Here is an 18,283-nt window from a genome sequence, read left to right as displayed (position 1 = left end):
TCAGTGAAAAAGATCCCAGAGTGTACGCAAGGGTGCAAAATGAAATCATGTGCTAAGTTTCTAGATTGCAGAGCGTGCAAGTCTGCAAAGGTGAAAACGTGCACATACCCTAGGTCTGAGAGGGTGACCACTAGGGCTTTTCAGTTAATTCATGCAGATTTGTCTGGTCCGATGTCTGTGAGCAGTATGGGAGGAGCCAAATATGCGCTGGTTCTGATTGATGACCATACGCGCAACTCCTGGACCTTCACGATCGGACACAAAAGTGAAGCTGCACCGCTAATCAAAGACTGGATTGCGGCTGTGGAACTGCAGTTTTCCACACGGGTGCAAAACTTTCAGAGCGATCGTGGTGGGGAGTTCACCGGGTCTGCACTGCAAAGTTTCTTCCGCAAAAAGGGGATTCAACACAGGTTGACTTCTCCGCACAGTCCCCAACAGAACGGGATTGCGGAAAGACGGAACAGGACTCTAGGGGAGATGTCCGCAGCTCTTTTGTTTGATGCCGGGCTCCCACAGCGTTTTTGGGGAGAGGCTTGGCGAACGGCCAACTTTGTTTTGAACAGGTCGTTCAATTCAGTGGTAGGTGACACACCGTACTTTTTGCTGCATGGAAAGCAACCGAAAGTGCACTACTTTCGCGTTTTCGGTTGTGAAGCGTGGGTTTTGATACCAAAAGCCAAACGCAAGAAAGGTGAACCCAAGTCCCAGAAGATGATTTTTTGTGGGTATGAGCCAGGGACCAAGGGGTGGAGGTTTGCGTATCCGTCAGGGAATCAGTCCAGGATTCTGCTCAGCAACAGTGCTGAATTCTGTGAGCAGAGTGGCTGGGCAAGGATACATGGGAATCCTGACATCCTGTCAGAGAGTCTGCTTGACTCTGCTGATGAAGAAGAGGTAGAGGTTGAACCTGCTACTGAGGCTCAGAGTACAGACCCAGTGCAGGCAGAGGGGAGAACTTCTCCCAAGACTGTGAAGATTGAGCAACGCAGTGCTCCATCTTCCCCCACAGGTTCGGCTGAGAAGTCCAGAAGGCGCAGTAAGTCAGAGGGGGAATTCTCTGATGCCAAGGACGTTCTGGCTGGCCCTAGTGGGTCAGAGGGGGTTCCTGAAGTAGTGCTGCGTCGATCAGCTCGGACGACCAAGGGGAAACCTCCTGATAGGTTTGCCGTCACTAGCGTGTGGGTCGGAATGGCACAGTGTGAACCCGAGAGTTTTGAGGATGTTCAGAAACTGCCTCAGGAAGAAGCCAGAAAATGGCATGAGGCGATGCAGAAGGAAATGAACTCAATGGAGTCTTTAGGTGTGTTCTCCCTCACGAAGTTGCCGGTGGGCAAAAAGGCAGTGGGTAGCCGCTGGGTTTACCGTCTTAAGCCCACAGCGACAGGAGAACCGCAGTATAAGGCCAGATTAGTGGCGAGAGGATTCACGCAGCGCAGGGGGTTGCATTATACGGAGGTTTATGCTCCCACCTGTAGGAGTGAATCTCTACGTTTGCTCTTGGCCATTGCTGCACAAAGAGGGTTGCTGGTGCATCACTTTGATGTGGACATTGCTTACTTGAACTCAGACCTCCAGGAGGATCTGTACATGCTTCCTCCTCCAGGGTTTGAGGGCATTGAGCAAGGTACTGTGTGGAAACTTCACAAGTCAATTTACGGCCTGAAGCAGTCGGCCAGGAATTGGAACTTGTGCCTGAATGAAGCTTTGGAGAAGCTAGGTTTCAGGAAGAGTCTTGCTGACAGTTGCCTGTTCCTTAGAGGATCAGGAGACTCACAGGAACTGGTTTTGTTTTATGTTGATGACATCATCCACATTGGAAAGGCAGACAAACAGGTGCAGAAGTTTGCCAAAGAGCTTGGGAAGCGGTTTCAGCTCAAGAACCTGGGTGCAGTAAAGATCTACCTAGGTGTCCAGATAGCAAGAACTGAGGATGGTAGCTTCTTGCTCAATCAGAAAGGCAAGATTGAGCAGTTGCTTGAGAAGTTCAGAATGTCCGATTGTGCAGGAGTTCGGACACCCATGGAGACGAACTTCGTGAAAGAGAGACAGCAAGCAGATAGTGCCGAGTTCGAGAATGCTGAGCTCTTTCAGTCAGCTCTAGGTAGTCTGTTGTATCTATCCCAATGGAGCAGACCAGACATTGCCTTTGCTACCAACCTGCTAAGTAGGGAAGCGTCAAAGCCCAGTGTGAGTGCTTGGCACGGTATCAAGCGGGTACTGCGCTACCTGCAGCATACCAAAGACTTCTGTCTTAAGCTGCCAGCTGAAGGTGAGTCGAAGCTCACATGCTATGCGGACAGTGACTGGGCAAATTTGCAGGACCGCAAGTCTGTGTCTGGGTTGGTGGTAAAGTTTGGGAAGTCACTAATTGGGTGGAAGTCCCGGAAGCAAAGTCTCATTGCGCTGTCTTCTACTGAGGCTGAATTCAGCGCGCTGTCAGATTTGTGCCGGGAACTAGAGTTCTATAGATGCTTGGTGCAAGAGATCTTTGGGGATTGTAGCTTGCCCATCACGGTTTGGGAAGACAATCAACCTTGTTTGAAATTGGCTGAATCTGCGCAATTTAAGGCCAGAACCAAGCATCTGGACATACGTTTCCAAAATGTGTGTCAGAGTGTTCAGTCAGGTTTGATACGGTTGAAGTATTGTGCCAGTCACAATAACTTGGCCGATGGATTTACCAAACCTTTAAGCTTCCAGCGTCATGGGGAGTTTTGTGGTGGTTTGGAGTTGGGGGTAAGTTCTGTACATACTTTCCCCACAGTAGCGCAGGACGAGAGGGGGTATGAAGAGAACCTGAGCTTACAGGGTTAAACAGCTCAGAGTGTACGCCCTGCCTACTGTTGGGAGGAGGGAGACTCTGCGTCATTTCCGAGTCTCTCAAGTCTTTGTACTCTCTACTTTCACTTTTGAGGAGAGTGGACGTGCTTTCACGATGCTGTTCGACAATGGATAGTCTGCTGTAAATAAAACTGCTTTTAGCTGCTAAGATCCTGCGTGGACTTTATTTAAGCACACTGAAGCAAGCACTTAAGCTTACAGCTTTCTCTTACCGCTTGCGATCTCTGCGTTTTGCTCAGAGCATCGGAATGTGGCCTTTGAAGTCCGAGGCCTGGCCGAGGGGGTGCACAGCCGAAGCGGGCTGGACGCCAAGCTTTATCTGAGCAATAAATCAATCACCTTTCTACATGCAGCTCATTTCTTACAATGGATCACACAGAGCACCCCCAGAATTCATTCCCACAAGATGTGGGGCAATAGCCGCCAACTTTACAATTCTACGATTGTCCCTTTCAGTTCTGCAATTCTATGCTTCTGTTTGGCCACATGAGAACAGAATTCCAGCAGTTTACACAGGTACACTGCACTGGGGTGGCGGCTGGCAGCAATTATAGCTTTTGTGATGAGTGAATGGAAAGCGGAAGAGTTCTGCTAAAAGCTCATGCATCTTTTTTTCCCCTTATGCAAGCAGAAAGCAGGTTACATCCAATCCCCAGATAGTGAAGTGCTTCTGAATTATTAATGCACCCTTTGGAGGGGGTTCTCTCTCTCCCCCCCTCCCCCAACCCCGGGCTCCTATTTATTAAACTGTGATTTGCCTCCCACACGTCAGCAAATCATTCCATTGTTTTAAACACTTAATGCATATGTAGGAATTCACCAAACATCTGATGCACCTTGCCTAATTGGGTCAGGGCAATTCATAATCGCGTGCCGTTACACCACACTCAAAATCCGACAACACGGCTCTGCACATCTTTGAGCGTTTTGCTTTTAGAGGGCAATTAAGCTTTTTAGAATATAGGTTTCTTGAAAGGCATTAGCCTCCCGAAGACGATACTTGATCTAACGTACACAGCACTTTGTGGACATCCCTGGATGTGAATTAGCTAGGTGATGCTTACAGGAGTATGTAAAATGTACCACTAACTTTATTCCCCCCCCCTCAATTTTTTTTATTGATTTCCCAAAGATTTTATAAACAAACAAACAAACAAACAAACAAGCAAGCAAACATAAATCGCCACCATATTAAATAAAACTTGTTGACATTTTTAAATGACTTCGTGTCCCCCTGGTTGAATTTCAATATATAGCATTTTAACGGTTTTCCAAATCCAGCGTTCATAAAAAAATAACTTGGTCACTTAACATCTTTGTTTCTTTCCATTTCAACATTTAACATATTAACTCATCACATTCTATATTTAAATCCTAAGCCTATCCGGTATTTGCAAGCTTTTCCAATTAATTTAACTTAACATATTTAACTAAATAGTCTTTAAATTTCATCCACTCTTCCTGGTACTCCTCCTCCTTCTGGTCACGGACTCTTCCAGTCAAGTCGGCTAGCTCCGAAAAATCCATCATCTTCATCTGCCATTCTTTGACCGTTGGTACTTCTTGTGTTTTCCAGTTCTTAGCTAATAAAATTCGAGCAGCAGTTGTGCCATACAAAAACAATTTGACCAGAAAGATTTCTTGGGCAATTCCAAACCTAAAATGTACCACTAACTTTAATCCGGTTAGATGGCCAGAGAGATGTGGGAAGCCAATGGCACAACTAGATGCCATGGCAAATATGGAGGCTGCGTGTTTGCGCCCCCCAGCCCCCCTTGCACCCAAATTAATATCAGCTATAACTTATCCACATCTAGAGAACTTAGATGGGAAAGAAAATGGGAGCAGAAATTGCTGATCACTTATTCAAACCCTCCTTCAGAAGTGTAGCCAGCTAGGTTTTCATCAGAGTAGACCCACTGAACTGAATGCACCTGAATTAGTTGTGAACATTAATCTCAGTGGGCCTCCTCTGAGTCGTGCCAGCAACCTGGCTGCTGAGTTTTGCACCAGCTGAAATTTCTGAACTGTCTTCAGAGGCAGCCCCAGATACCGGTACAATGCATTGCAGGAATCTAAAGTAGAGGTTTTTTGATGTTGTTCAAAAAAACTAAGATCATGGCCACTGGGCCCATCACCTCCTGGCAAATAGAAGGGGAAGAAATGGAGGCAGTGAGAGATTTTGCTTTCTTGGACTCCATGATCACTGCAGATGGTGACAACAGTCACGAAATTAAAAGACGTCTGTTTCTTGGGAGAAGAGCAATGACAAACCTAGACAGCATCTTAAAAAGCAGAGACCTCACCTTGCCAACAAAGGTCCGTATAGTAAAAGCTATGGTTTTCCCAGTAGTGATGTATGGAAGTGAGAGCTGGACCATAAAGGCGGCTAATCACCAAAGAATGGATGCTTTTGAATTATGGTGCTGGAGGAGACTCTTGAGAGTCCCATGGACTGCAAGAAGATCAAACCTCTCCATTCTGAAGGAAATCAGCCCTGAGTGCTCACTGGAAGGGCAGATCGTGAAGCTGAGGCTCCAATACTTTGGCCACCTCATGAGAAGAGAAGACTCCCTGGAAAAGACCCTGATGTTGGGAAAGATGGAGGGCACAAGGAAAAGGGGACGACAGAGGACGAGATGGTTGGACAGTGTTCTCGAAGCTACTAGCATGAGTTTGACCAAACTGCGGGAAACAGTGGAAGACAGGAGGGCCTGGCGTGCTCTGGTCCATGGGGTCACGAAGAGTCGGACACGACTAAACAACAACAACAAAGTAGAGGTGGCCAGAAGACGGACGACAGAAGTTAGGCTAACCCTGGTCCGGAGAGGGGAGCAGCTGGGCCAGCAGCCGAAGCTGATGGAAGGCACTCTGCCCAACCGAGGCCACCTGAGCCTTAAATGACAGCAAAGGATCCAGAAGTACAGGGTCACTTGGTGAGAAATGCAACAATTTTAATAAATCACAATAATTCTATTGTAATGGTAACGTAGCTTACTAATTAACGACATAAAATTCCAGCACAGTGGACCGTGAGCCGAATAATGTGATTTTTGCCAAACTGCAGCAGGTGAGGAACACAGATCAGAACAGAAATTGGTGCCTTCTTACATCCCTGTCCCACCATTACTCGTTGGGTTATGCTCTCTTCTCTGAGATCTCACGAAGAGCTTTGAGTTCCTGTCGTCTGCAACAGCACACCAGACTCTCCCCAGGACTGGACGCCTAGAGTTTCACAGGTCAAACTGTGTGCCATGTAGATAACTCTTCTTGTGCATGTTTTTAAAAGCTCCGGCATCATTTGATCTACTAAGATGCTCCAGGAGTTGCACGCCAGCCTCCCGAAGGCTACCTTTGAAGCGACTCGGCTGGCATCAGAGATTTAGTAAAACGATCCGTTGCGCTTGGAACGTGGGAAGCATAGATCCTCTGACAAAAATAAAGGATTAGAGAACACGATAAGAGAACGTGAGTCAAACATTAACGCTTGGGTGCGTGGAAGAGTCGGCAAAGGCAACGGAAGGCAAGTCCCATGGTCTCCAGAGATTGGCAGACACATTTATTAGATAGAGGATCAGTGCCATCCCATATCTGTTAAGATCTTGGGGAACTATGATACACCCTGTATCGTTTGTTCCAAGGTGTGTACCATGAAAAAGAAGAAGTGTGTTCGCTTATGGGCGTCTCCTAGCCCACTGGGATTAGGACCCCATAGTGATTCATGGACCAGATCCAAGGTGGGTCACAACAGGAGCACTACCACTATGCAAATGTATGCTAAAAGATTAAGAAATGAGTCCCCAAGCAAATGTTTGGATTGAAAACAGATCCTGGGCCAAAATGGCCGAAGACTACCGCCCTAGCCTGTAATGGCCTGACTGACACTGGTAGACTGCGAAGGTGGACAGGAAGATCTCTGCAGAGGCTTGGCCTCAATGCTCACTTCAATAATATCTGAAAGGCAAGGGAAGAATCCAGTCAACACTATGTGCCGTCTCTGCAACTATGTAGAGCAGGTGTGGGGAACCTTTGGCTCTCCAGAAGTTGCTGAACTACAACTCCCATCAGCCCCAGCAAAGCATGGCCAATGGCCAGGGATGATGGGAGTTGCAGTTGATCAGCATCTGGAGGGTCAAAGTTTCCTTATGCCTGATGTATGAGCTTGAAGCAGTCTCTCGTGTGCTCTTCTTCGGAGTTTCCTCCCACAATAGGTTAAGAGAATGCACACTTACAAGGCACATTCCTGGCTGATCCTTAAGAAAACCTTTTGAGTCTCTTCCTTGAGAGGGTCTACTGAACGCCAAACAGGTGGCAATATATCTGAAGGTTGTAATAACTCTCAGGCTGTTTATGATCACGAGTCCCTAACTTGTCACCTTAATTAATAGTCGGCTTTGCCAAAGCTGTGACTTTCTATTACTTTCAATTTCATACTTTTGTTTAACTTCAGGAAACATCTGGTTGACTGACAAAGGAACAAAATCTTGCAGACAAGCAGCCCAGGTAAGTGTCAGATAAGTAGAAAGGAAATGAAAACCTGCCTCGGTTTCTCCACTGCACCACTTCGTTCTATATAATCTGGCCTAAGTAGTTACACTCTTGTTCCTAGTTTAGCTTGCGGAGGTTAGCTATTTAGAGCCTTATTCTCCATTAAATTGTCTAATAGTATTTCAAAGACCCTGATGTTGGGAAAGATTGAGGGCACAAGGAGAAGGGGACGACAGAGGACGAGATGGTTGGACAGTGTTCTCAAAGCTACAAACATGAGTCTGACCAAACTGCGGGAGGCAGTGGAAGACAGGAATGCCTGGCGTGCTCTGGTCCATGGGGTCACGAAGAGTCAGACACGACTATACAACAACAATTTCAAAGACACCCAAGTTGGTGGTCATCACTACCAGGTGTCATAGCTCAGTGGTAGAGCATCTGTCTGCATGCAGAACGTCCCAGGTTCAGTTCCCAGTTAGGGCTAGGAGTGTACCCAGTTTGGAATCCTAGAGTGCTGCTGCCAGCCAGTGTAGACAACACTAACCTGAATAGACCTGGGGTCTGACTCAGTATAAGGCAGCTTCCTATGTTGCATGGGGCGAATTCCAAAATTTAACTCTGCACTTGACCCTTATTTTGTCCATCCTGAATCTTCCAACATTCAGTTTCTGCATATCTGACCAATTAATAACCATATTTGATTGACCTATTTTTTTTACTGCGCTCACAATTCAGACTGCTTTGTATGAAACGAAAGGGTATGTGGTTCTTTTTCCCTTGCTTTCCCAGCCGAGGAAAATTAAGCTGCTCACAGCTTTCATAATGTCACCCATTTCATCCCGATGTTGTAACCAAGCAGGAAATAAACAACTCTTGATTTCCCATCTGGCGAGCTCAGCGCTGTAAACTAGCAAGGGAGTTTGATAGATTTCAACACACACACACAGCGCAGAACACCACGTCGCCAGTTTCTTCCAAGGAACCCTGTCCATCTTTGCAAGGTCCTAGCTTTCAGGAAAAGAACTGTTAAGTGGCTTTTGTGGTCACTCTCACCAATTACAAGATAATGGTGAATAAAATCCAGACCGGTCTTCTCATATCATGCTTAGCAATGTCCAAAATCAAAAGTGAAAAATACGACGATTCAAGGTTTTGTCATGTTTGAACAGAAGAGGTGCACAAAAACATTTGCCCATCCTGCACTGAACAGAATAAGCCATGAAGGCTGCCTGTGCCTGGACTAGTGAGCATGTTTCTCACCTCAAAAGGAAGGAGGAGGGTACCATTTTTTACCCGAAACTTACAAAAATTCCTTCCCGACTGCTTGGCACCGAGTCTTATTTCTTAAAACACCAAGCTAAAACAGTCACCATTTTCCAAGGCTGTTATTGCTGTTCTCATTCTAAATTGGATTTCATATTTTTGACATCTTGTTGCTGAGAATTGTTGCAAGCAGTGGCATGGCAGAGAGTGAGGCAAGAGAGGATTTTTCAAGAGTTGGAGAAGTAGTTATCACCTGCTGGAATGCCAGGGTCCTCTCCTTGCTCTAGCAAGGCCTAGGAGGCCTTTGAGTTTTACCATGAATGACTAATAACAGCCTGCTGGATCAGGCCAATGGCCCATGAAATCCAAAATCCTGTTCTCACAATGGCCAGCCAGAAGCCTGTGAGAAACCCACATCCAGGATTCAAGCAGAAGAGCACTCTCACCTTCTACGGAACCCCAGCAACTGGTATTCTTCCAACCGAGGAGGCAGAGCATACCCACCATGGTTAGTAGCCTTCAATAGCCCTACATGAATTTCTCTAATCCTCTTTTAAAGCCATCCAAGTTGGTAGTCATCACTACCTCTTGTGGGAGTGAGTTCCACGGTCAAACGATGCACTGCATAAAGAAGTCATTTATCTATCCTGAACCATCAACTTCTGAACACAGCCCTTTGGGCATCTCTATGTGGCTCTTGAAACTCTTTCCAAGCCACAACTCTTCTCCCCAGGGTAAAGGTAAAGGGACCCCTGACCATTAGATCCAGTCGTGGCCGACTCTGGGGTTGCGGTGCTCATCTTGCTTTACTGGCCGAGGGAGCTGGCGTACAGCTTCTGGGTCATGTGGCCAGCATGACTAAGCCGCTTCTGGTGAACCAGAGCAGCACACGGAAACGGCGTTTACCTTCCTGCTGGAGTGGTACCTACTTATCTACTTGCACTTTGATGTGCTTTCGAACTGCTAGGTTGGCAGGAGCAGGGACCGAGCAATGGGAACTCACCCCGTCGCAGGGATTCGAACCGCCAACCTTCTGATCAGCAAACCCTAGGCTCTGTGGTTTAACCCACAGCGCCACCCGCGTCCCTCACTCCCCAGGGTACTTACCTCACTATTTCACGTTTCACCCTCAAGATGCTTTTGCCTGGCTGTAATGCGTCCTTGAGGACGTTTTCGTCAAAGGCTTTCCCCAAGTTCACTTATGGAATATTAACTGCACATCAGCCGAAATTCATTCCCTCCCCCCCCCCCCCCCCCGAATTTGTGGAGATGGTTTTTATCACTTGCTGAAATGGTTTTTGTTTCTGAAGCTTGCCCTTTGGAGTTTTATGCTATTGTGCACCATTTCAGTGGCGTTGTGCTATGAAATGCTTTATCTAGTACAGTGGTACCTCGGGTTAAGTACTTAATTCATTCCGGAGGTCCATTCTTAAACTGAAACTGTTCTTAACCTGAAGCACCACTTTAGCTAATGGGGCCTCCTGCTGCCGCCGCGCCGCCACCACACAATTTCTGTTCTCATCCTGAAGCAAAGTTCTTAATCCGAGGTAATATTTCTGGGTTAGCGGAGTCTGTAACCTGAAGCGTATGTAACCCGAGGTATCACTGTAGTCTGTGAAATAAATCTGATAATGCCTCTCTAGCCTGCATGGATGTTAGAGGAGGAAACCAGCACATTGTACGAAGATAAAGTTCACATCAATTGCTCCACCCACTTTTCCCTGACCCCACCCACTCCTGGCATGTGGCCCTCAGAAAGTTACCCTGAAGTGAATGTGGCCCTCAGGTTTAAAAACACCCCCCATCCCTGTGGCAGTGGAAGTCAGGGAATGAGAACAGCTTGCTATTCTATTACTGTCAACTGATCCTACTAAATTGGGTATTATGTTATTTACTAATGCTCTTTGCTTTGTGGTGTGTGTGTGTTTAATGAAGCAGCCAGCTGCCTGCATGTTTTGGACTCTTTAGGAGCTATGGAGCTGTCATGATGGGCTCCCGCTTTTCCAAATTTTCCAGCACACTATCTTGCTCTTTCAAATTGTTTTTACATATGCAAATAACTGTTTCGGTGTATGTATTGGTTTTAAATTGCTTCTGCACATACAACTGTTTTTACAGTTTTGAAGGTGTGCTTCTTTTTCTTGTGTTGTGAAACCACTCTGAGATGCTTCAAAGGAAGCAACTCACAAATGACCAATATTAACCATTCCTCATAAGAACTGGTTTCCAGACCCTCTCTGGAAGTTCATCGATGCCCATCTTAAAATGTGGCACTCGGAACCAGGCACTGTACTTGACGGAATATTCGCAATGCATAAATGTTTAACGTAGCAGAAAGTAACCTATTAAAAAGACTCTGGTGTCCCTGTAGCGCTGTAATAAATTAGCACATTGAAACGGCTTAGGTGGTCATTAAAAAAATAAAATAAAATAAAACAGGCCAAAACATCCCTACCTTAGCTTAGTCCCATTGCTTTAAGTCGACATGTCTATATACACGACAGATCACAGGCCCTAATCCTTCAAACGCAGGTAGCTGACAACCACACAGCTTTCTATAAAAAGCCTCAGAGCCATCAGCAGGGCTCCTGTTCGCTTTCCACTGTCACATTTCATTTGGCAATTTTCCATTTCTTCTGAAGCTTTAAATCCAATCACTGCAGGGGAGGTATGGGAAAGGGGAAAGAGGACTCTTTTCTTTATTAAAAAAAAAATGGAAACGAGAACACACAAACGTTTTTTCAGAAGCATTGCTATTTCAACTAAAAGGAGTGATTGGTACATCGTTCTTACAAGCTCCCGAGACACATGCAAGAAAGGGCTTGGGATTAAAAGTCCCAGGAGAGTTTAAATAATAAGCTGTACGGCAGGAAAAAGGCATTTCAATAATAGTTACACGAGCGCCGACACACTCCTTTTAAATAATTTAAAATTATCGTTGACACGCGGCTGTTTCCAAGCCTCTGTAACTATACACAGAACATTTACAATATTTATAAATAAATTATCACCATTGTAAACACATAATATTACGTACAATATACCAACTTCCCTCTGAGTAAAGAAGACAAATATTCCTGACTTTTCCTGAAGTCAGCATCAGAAGAGAAAACCTGCGTGCCTGGCGAGACACAGAACAGAATCTGGCAGCCATGTATGTTGGACCACCAGGAATTCAATAATAACATGTTCTTGCACCTTTCCAGAACAGGAAAAAACCAAGGCAGGAAGCAATTTCTTTTTTTTTTTTTATAAAATTTTTATTGGTTTTGCAACATTTTTAAGAAAAACAAACAAACATTAAAAATGACAAACATACACGTATAGTTTCAAACATATTTTCATAAACCTCTTTTCTTGGACTTCCCCATACCCCCCCTCTCTGCATCCCAATGTCCGTAGTTCAACTAGCAACTCCCAATTGTTACTTTCCAATCTCAATCATCTTAGTCCTCTTTTATAGTCTAACCTTATATCCCTGTACCCCTTTGTCTCTGAAAACCACGACATTTTAGCATTCATTAAGTTTATAGTAGTCCTTAAGGTAGCTTTTAAATTTTCTCCATTCTTCTTCCACCGTCTCTTTTCGTTGGTCACGGATTCTGCCTGTCATCTCGGCCAGTGTCATATAGTCCATCACTTTCATCTGCCATTCTTCCAAAGTGGGTAAATCTTGTGTCTTCCAATACTTTGCGATGAGTATTCTTGCTGCTGTTGTGGCATACATGAAAAAAGCTCTATCTTTCTTTGTCACCAGTTGGCCGACAATGCCCAAGAGAAAGGCCTCTGGTTTTTTAGGAAAGGTACATTTAAGTACCTTTTTCATTTCATTATAGATCGTTTCCCAGAAGGCCTTAATCTTCGGGCATGTCCACCAAAGGTGATAAAAGGTACCTTCAGTCTCTTTACACTTCCAACATTTGTTATCGGGCAAATGATAGATTTTTGCCAGCTTGACTGGGGTCATGTACCACCTGTATACCATTTTCATAATATTTTCCTTTAAGGCATTACATGCCGTAAATTTTATACCGGTGTTCCATAACCATTCCCAGTCAGCTGACATAATATTGTGTCCAACATCCTGAGCCCACTTAATCATTGCCGATTTAACTGTTTCATCCTGTGTGTTCCATTTCAACAACAAGTTGTACATTCTAGATAAATTCTTAGTGTTGGGTTCTAACAGTTCAGTTTCTAATTTTGATTTTTCCACCTGGAAACCGACTTTCCTGTCCTGTTTAAAAAATTCCATTATTTGGCGGTATTGGAACCAATTTTCTACTTTATGCCTCAATTTCTCCTGACTTTGTAGTTTGAACTTATCTCCATCCTGTTCTAAAATTTCCCAATACTTCGGCCATCCGACCTCCATATTGAGTTTCTTCACTGCTTTAGCCTCCACTGGCGACACCCATCTAGGGGTTTTGTTTTCCAATAAATCTTTATATCTTATCCAAACATTAAACAATGCTTTTCTGACAATGTGATTTTTAAAGGCACTGTTAACTTTACCATACCAAAGATATGCATGCCAACCAAAAGTGTTATTGAAACCTTCCAGATCCAAGATGTCCGTGTTCTCGAGGAGCATCCATTCTTTGAGCCAGCAAAAAGCTGCTGCCTCATAGTACAATTTTAGGTCCGGCAGGGCAAAACCCCCTCTTTCCTTAACATCTGTCAATATTTTAAATTTAATTCGGGGCTTTTTGCCCTGCCAGACAAATTTCGAGATATCTTTGTGCCACCTCTTAAAACATTCCATCTTATCAATAATCTGCAAGGTCTGAAACAAAAATAACATTCTAGGCAAGGCAGGAAGCAATTTCAAGGCAGGTGGGCGTGGTTCAGCTCCGTTCACATAGGTCAGGCTTCAGAACAAGGTTGGGTCATATAGTTTTCTTCTTTGAAGATCAACACCAGGGCTGGGGAACCTGCGGCCCTCCAGCGGTTGTTGGACTCCCAACTCCCATCAGCCCTAGCCAATATGGCCAATGGTCAGGGATGATGCTGGATACAGCCCATCAACATTTGGAGGGTCACAGATTTCCCAGGCCTGATCTAAGCATCCTGGACGACATCTCTGTCCGGAGGGTCTACAAAGGATGGATAACTCAGATTTTTCCCTTATTAGTACTTTCAAGGCTCCTCGGGGAAATGTATAGGAAATGTAGGGTTTAGATTATGGAAAGGGAGTGGATGAGATAACTCCATCTCCACACTGCTCCTTACTCTCTTGTTTGACACACCTCCGAAGCTTTCACAACCCATTCTCTCCACCTCTGAGTCTCATGTTGTGCAAAGAATCCCCGAAAGCAAGGCAATTAAATATGTTTACATCTGCCTGCAAGGTTTTTTTCTGGCTCTAAATTTACCTATTTGTTTTTTAGTACAGGAGTCTTACTGCTTTGGAATAAACTACAGAGAGCACTGAGCCCCACAAAAGGGAGAACTCGATGGCTGTCCTGGTGACATCCCAGAAAATTACTCAGGAATAATTGATTGGAGGGTTAAGACCCACTCAAGGAACTAACCCACTGGTAGACCCCGAGAAAGCTGGTCTAAGGGAAAGCAACATACCAGTTGAAAATCCCAACTTTTTTTACAATTCTCAACCCCTTAACTCTGGAGCAGTTCATTGCCTAGGCAAAGAGGGATTGGTTCAAGGAAAGTACTGGTATCTGTACAAAGCCGTCACCCCACTGTATGCTAATTGGCTCACAGTTGCATATTCCATGAGAAGGGACACACACTGTTTCTTGACAAATGATATAATGGAGATGGACAATAATTGTAATAGGCTGTATTCAACATTCGTCATACTCAAAGTAGACCCAATGAATATGACTAATGAAGGGGGGGGGATTAATGCGTCTACTCTGTGCAGGACTATTGTTGGCTACAATACAATGGGTTGTATCCAACTGAATCCTACTCAGAGTTGACCCATTGAAATAAAGGGGCCTAAGCTTATCATATTGGTTAATTTTGATGGGTCTACTTCAGGTAGGACTAATGTTGGATACAACTCAACAATTGTAGAAGCATTTAATTCCAGAAACTAACAACACTACATTGGGAGCAACTGCTGCATGGTTTTCAATCAAGACCAGGCTGTCATTCTAATAATCTATTCTTCCAAATATAGCTAAAGAGTTGCATCAAATGTTCCTCCTCAAAGTAATGGTCCATTGAAAATATTGGACATGAGTAACTTGGCACATTATTTTCAATGGGTCTATCGTTGAGTATAACTTAGTTGGATACAAGTTGGAGAAACCCACTGAAATTACCAGGTTAGCTATGTTAATTAACTTCACTGAGTCTACTCTGAGTAGGACTAATGATTTTCAAAGGTTTCTCCCTCTCCTGAGGTACCTGACATAGAAAGGGGTCTGAGAGATTTCTCTCCAGGGACAGAAGTTATACAAGCCATCCACTTATAATAAAAATGTTTAAAGGTCAGAACATTTCCTGCTAGAATGGACATCTCCTACCTCTAATACACCATAGCTAGTGCAAAGGCTTGCCAATGACAAAAGCAGCCCCTTCTGTTTAGAATCAGCATTATGGAGCACACTAGTAATCTCTTCCACTGGTGCTGGGGACCAAGTTACCCTTCTGTTATTATTTCACTTTAAACTTGTCAGAATCCTTGGCCAACGTCCACTTATCCTTTCAAAGAAAGGAAACAAACCACAGCTCTGTGCCTAACACTTAGTACCGTAGCTTAAAGAGCCTTTAAAATCCTTCATTTCTTTGTCCCAAAGTACATAAAAATTGTTCCTTTTGCCAATTCCTGCCTTTCAGGTACTATTTTTCTAGACCCCAGTTTGTTCCATGCTCTTCCCCTATATCCTTCATATGCCACACTGGCAAGGGTGATGCAATATGGCCTGATATACTGTGGAAAATCTTGGAATAATTTAAAAGTTCCGGCCGGAGGAGGAATGATTTCAATGTGACACACATCCATCACCACCAATTTCCTCCCGCCTGGTTGTGTTCCCTCCCCCTCTTATTTGCACAGTTGCCAAGGTATACCGTCTTCCCTCACAGTTTTCAAGGTATACCATCTTTCCTCTGGCAGCACTGTGAAGGAGGCACACTCCAGTCATACGTGTAAGACAGTCGGAGTTTAATCTCTTCTTTACAGAGCTTCCCTTCTTTGGCTAGAGTCTGATGCTTCTCCAACATGTCCTCAATGCTCTGTTTATGAGTCACAATGTATTTATTGTTGCAGCCCCGCGATTTATACTCCGTGTCGAAACGAGAGTCGTGAACCCTCTTCACATCCACCGGAGCAAGCCAGGCACCCAGGGATACGTCTTCAGCTTGCCATATGTTGAGATAGTCTTGCGTGAGGCGCAAGTAGTGCACCAGGTCGGCTGAAACCACGTAGCCCCCGCCCAGAGCATAGGGCAGGTAGTAGTCACAAAGGAGCCAGGCATTCTCTTTCCATTTCCCGCCGGATTTCACACGGGCGCGCCCAGAGAAGAAGCCCCAGTAGAGGCGGCGTGGCTCCTTGGCCCTCAGCTCCTCCACCAGGACATCCAAGCGCACAAATGTGTCGTCATCAGCTTTGAGGACAAAGCGGAAGTCCAGGTGCTGGTCGAGCCATACAAACATAGCCAGGACCTTGGCGGTCAGGTTCTCATAGGAGTCTCGGAGGTCAGGGAGGAGCAGAAGATCCTGATGGCGGCTCTGCTCCAGCTCCAAGGTGTGGAGCTCCTCCCCGGTCAGGCCTCCGGTGCCCACCACAAAACGGAACCAGACGTCTCCGGTGGGGACCCGGCCAGCCACCGAGAGCCACGTGCTGCGGATGATGCTCCGTCGCTCTGTGTATTTGGGGCCGCTGGCCACCAACACTGCCAGGAAGGCGCTTTCCTCGGGAGGAGGAGGTGGGGCGGCTGCTGGAGGGTGAGGCCCACTCACACCCCCGGTCCGGGCGGGAGACTGTTGCTGAGGCAGCCCCCAGCCGTGGGAGGGCTTGAGGCCTTCTGAGGTGCACTTGGCCAAGTAGAGGAGCACCACGCCAAAGAGAGACAGGCCGCCGAGTCCCAGAGCTGTCTTGTGGCGGCACAGCAGGCGGAGGAGCTTCATGGCAGCAGGAAGAAACGTGGTGGCAGCTAAGGGGCGGGGCAAACACCACTTCCCCTGGGGCAGCTTCCTCAGCCCCTCCCTCTTTCAGGAGGTTGTCCAATGAAAGGGCTTCTCCCTTTTAAGGGGCGGCTCCAAAGACTTCTCAGGCAAATAGCCCCCACAATGACCCTAATGGCTCTTCCCTCTTTGGTGGCGATAGTCCTGGCTCCTCCCTCCCTCTGGGATTGGTGGTCCCAACGCTCTGGCTCCTCCCTTTTAGGGGCTGCAGTGACGTCTCCTCCAGCCTTCTAAGGGGCGGGAAGCGGCACTAGCTCCGCCCACACATTCGCCTCGGGACAGCAAGGCCTCGAGGGTTGGGGATCAGCCCCGCCCCTTTCTCCTCAGGCGTGAGGCCGCGGGCGGGGGCTGGGGTCCCCGCTCTCTCTCCTCAGAATTTTTGGCGGGAACAGCCCTGCCGGCTACGGGTGGCGGGTTGGGACAAACGGCCGCCGCCACCACCTCGGAACGTTTCCGAACGCGCCGCTGGGTCCTCCCTCAGCTGCCTCAAGCGCGGGGTTCATTGTCTTCTGTCAGATTTTCAGTTCCTCTCCCGCACCCCCGCCCCGTTTCTCCTCTTCTCGCGCGCGTTCCCTAAATAGAGATATGTGAAGGGAGCGCGCGGGCGCGATGGTTTTCGGAGCGGTACTTATCCTTTTCTGCAGCTCCGTCTTCTCCTGAGGCGGCGAGAAAATGCGAATGAATAGAAATGTATGGGGGAGGGGGAGGAGGAGGGGGCCGAACAAAGTGGAGTCACGTGACTTTCCGCCTTCGCATCACCCCCTCACGCCATGTCTTGTCAGGGCTGGGGAGGCGGAAGACGGCGGCGCCATTTTTGAGGGCATTTCATGCCCTGCCGTCCCTCCCTGCGAGCTAATAGTGCGTATTCGCCACCTTGTGTCCGGGCACTTGAGGCTGTGGCTGTTACCATCTTAGCTAAGGGCACCGCTGTGTCCTTATCTGGCCGTGAGTATCGGTCATCTTGTGTTAGGGCAATGGAAGCCGCGGCTGCTCGCCATCTTGACTAAGGGCGTTTCCCTCGGGTGTTCTTTTTTCCTGTGCGAGTTTTTATCTGCCATCTTGCCTTAGGGCAGCTGAAGCCGAAGCGGTTACCGTCTTAAACTTGGGGGAAAGGCCCTGCCAGCTTCTCGTTTTTGGTACACAGACACCTATCCCACCTAAACAAGTTGCCGTTTAGTGAAATTCAGTGAAACCGCACAGGGAATAAAAATGCAGCCGCCGCACGGTCCAAAACAAAAATGGCTACGTAAGACTCACGTGCCCGAAGCAAGCATGTCTTCCCTTTTTTTTTTTAAATAAAGGTCCTTATATATATAAATATAGCTTCCAAACAAGGTGCCTGTTTTGCTGTTGCAGTAGTATTTAACAAGAGGTAGAGTTGAATAGGCACTATTTTATTTCAGATTTTATGACGGCGAGTCGAAAAGAGACAGACCAGCCGCTTCCCGCCCCGACTAATTAGTCTTTATACAACTGGAGAGGGAGGTCCTCGCGTTGAATTCGGGCAGCCTCGGGAGGTCCGGAAGAG

General features: G+C 46.5%; 1 protein-coding gene and 1 long non-coding RNA gene across 2 annotated transcripts; one reads left to right on the top strand and one right to left on the bottom strand.

Annotated features, from left to right (window-relative positions):
- Nucleotides 1–10,211: 10,211 nt before the first annotated feature.
- Nucleotides 10,212–14,452, top strand: LOC310711446. The gene is made up of 2 exons (XR_014528440.1): nucleotides 10,212–11,818; nucleotides 13,410–14,452. It is a non-coding gene; the product is annotated as an uncharacterized lncRNA (long non-coding RNA).
- Nucleotides 14,453–15,278: 826 nt separating this feature from the next.
- B3GALT6 (beta-1,3-galactosyltransferase 6) lies at nucleotides 15,279–18,187 on the bottom strand. The gene has a single exon (XM_083513235.1). The coding sequence runs from the start codon at nucleotides 16,696–16,698 to the stop codon at nucleotides 15,658–15,660; it is 1,041 nt and encodes a 346-aa protein (XP_083369361.1). The 5' UTR covers nucleotides 16,699–18,187; the 3' UTR covers nucleotides 15,279–15,657.
- Between the last annotated feature and the right edge of the window lie 96 nt (nucleotides 18,188–18,283).

The sequence above is a fragment of the Podarcis liolepis genome (assembly GCF_965112155.1).
Source record: "Podarcis liolepis genome assembly, chromosome: 7".
In the NCBI taxonomy this organism is placed as follows: domain Eukaryota; kingdom Metazoa; phylum Chordata; class Lepidosauria; order Squamata; family Lacertidae; genus Podarcis; species Podarcis liolepis.
The sequence above is the reverse complement of the archived record's forward strand: the minus strand, read 5'-3'. Positions and strand labels throughout refer to the sequence as shown.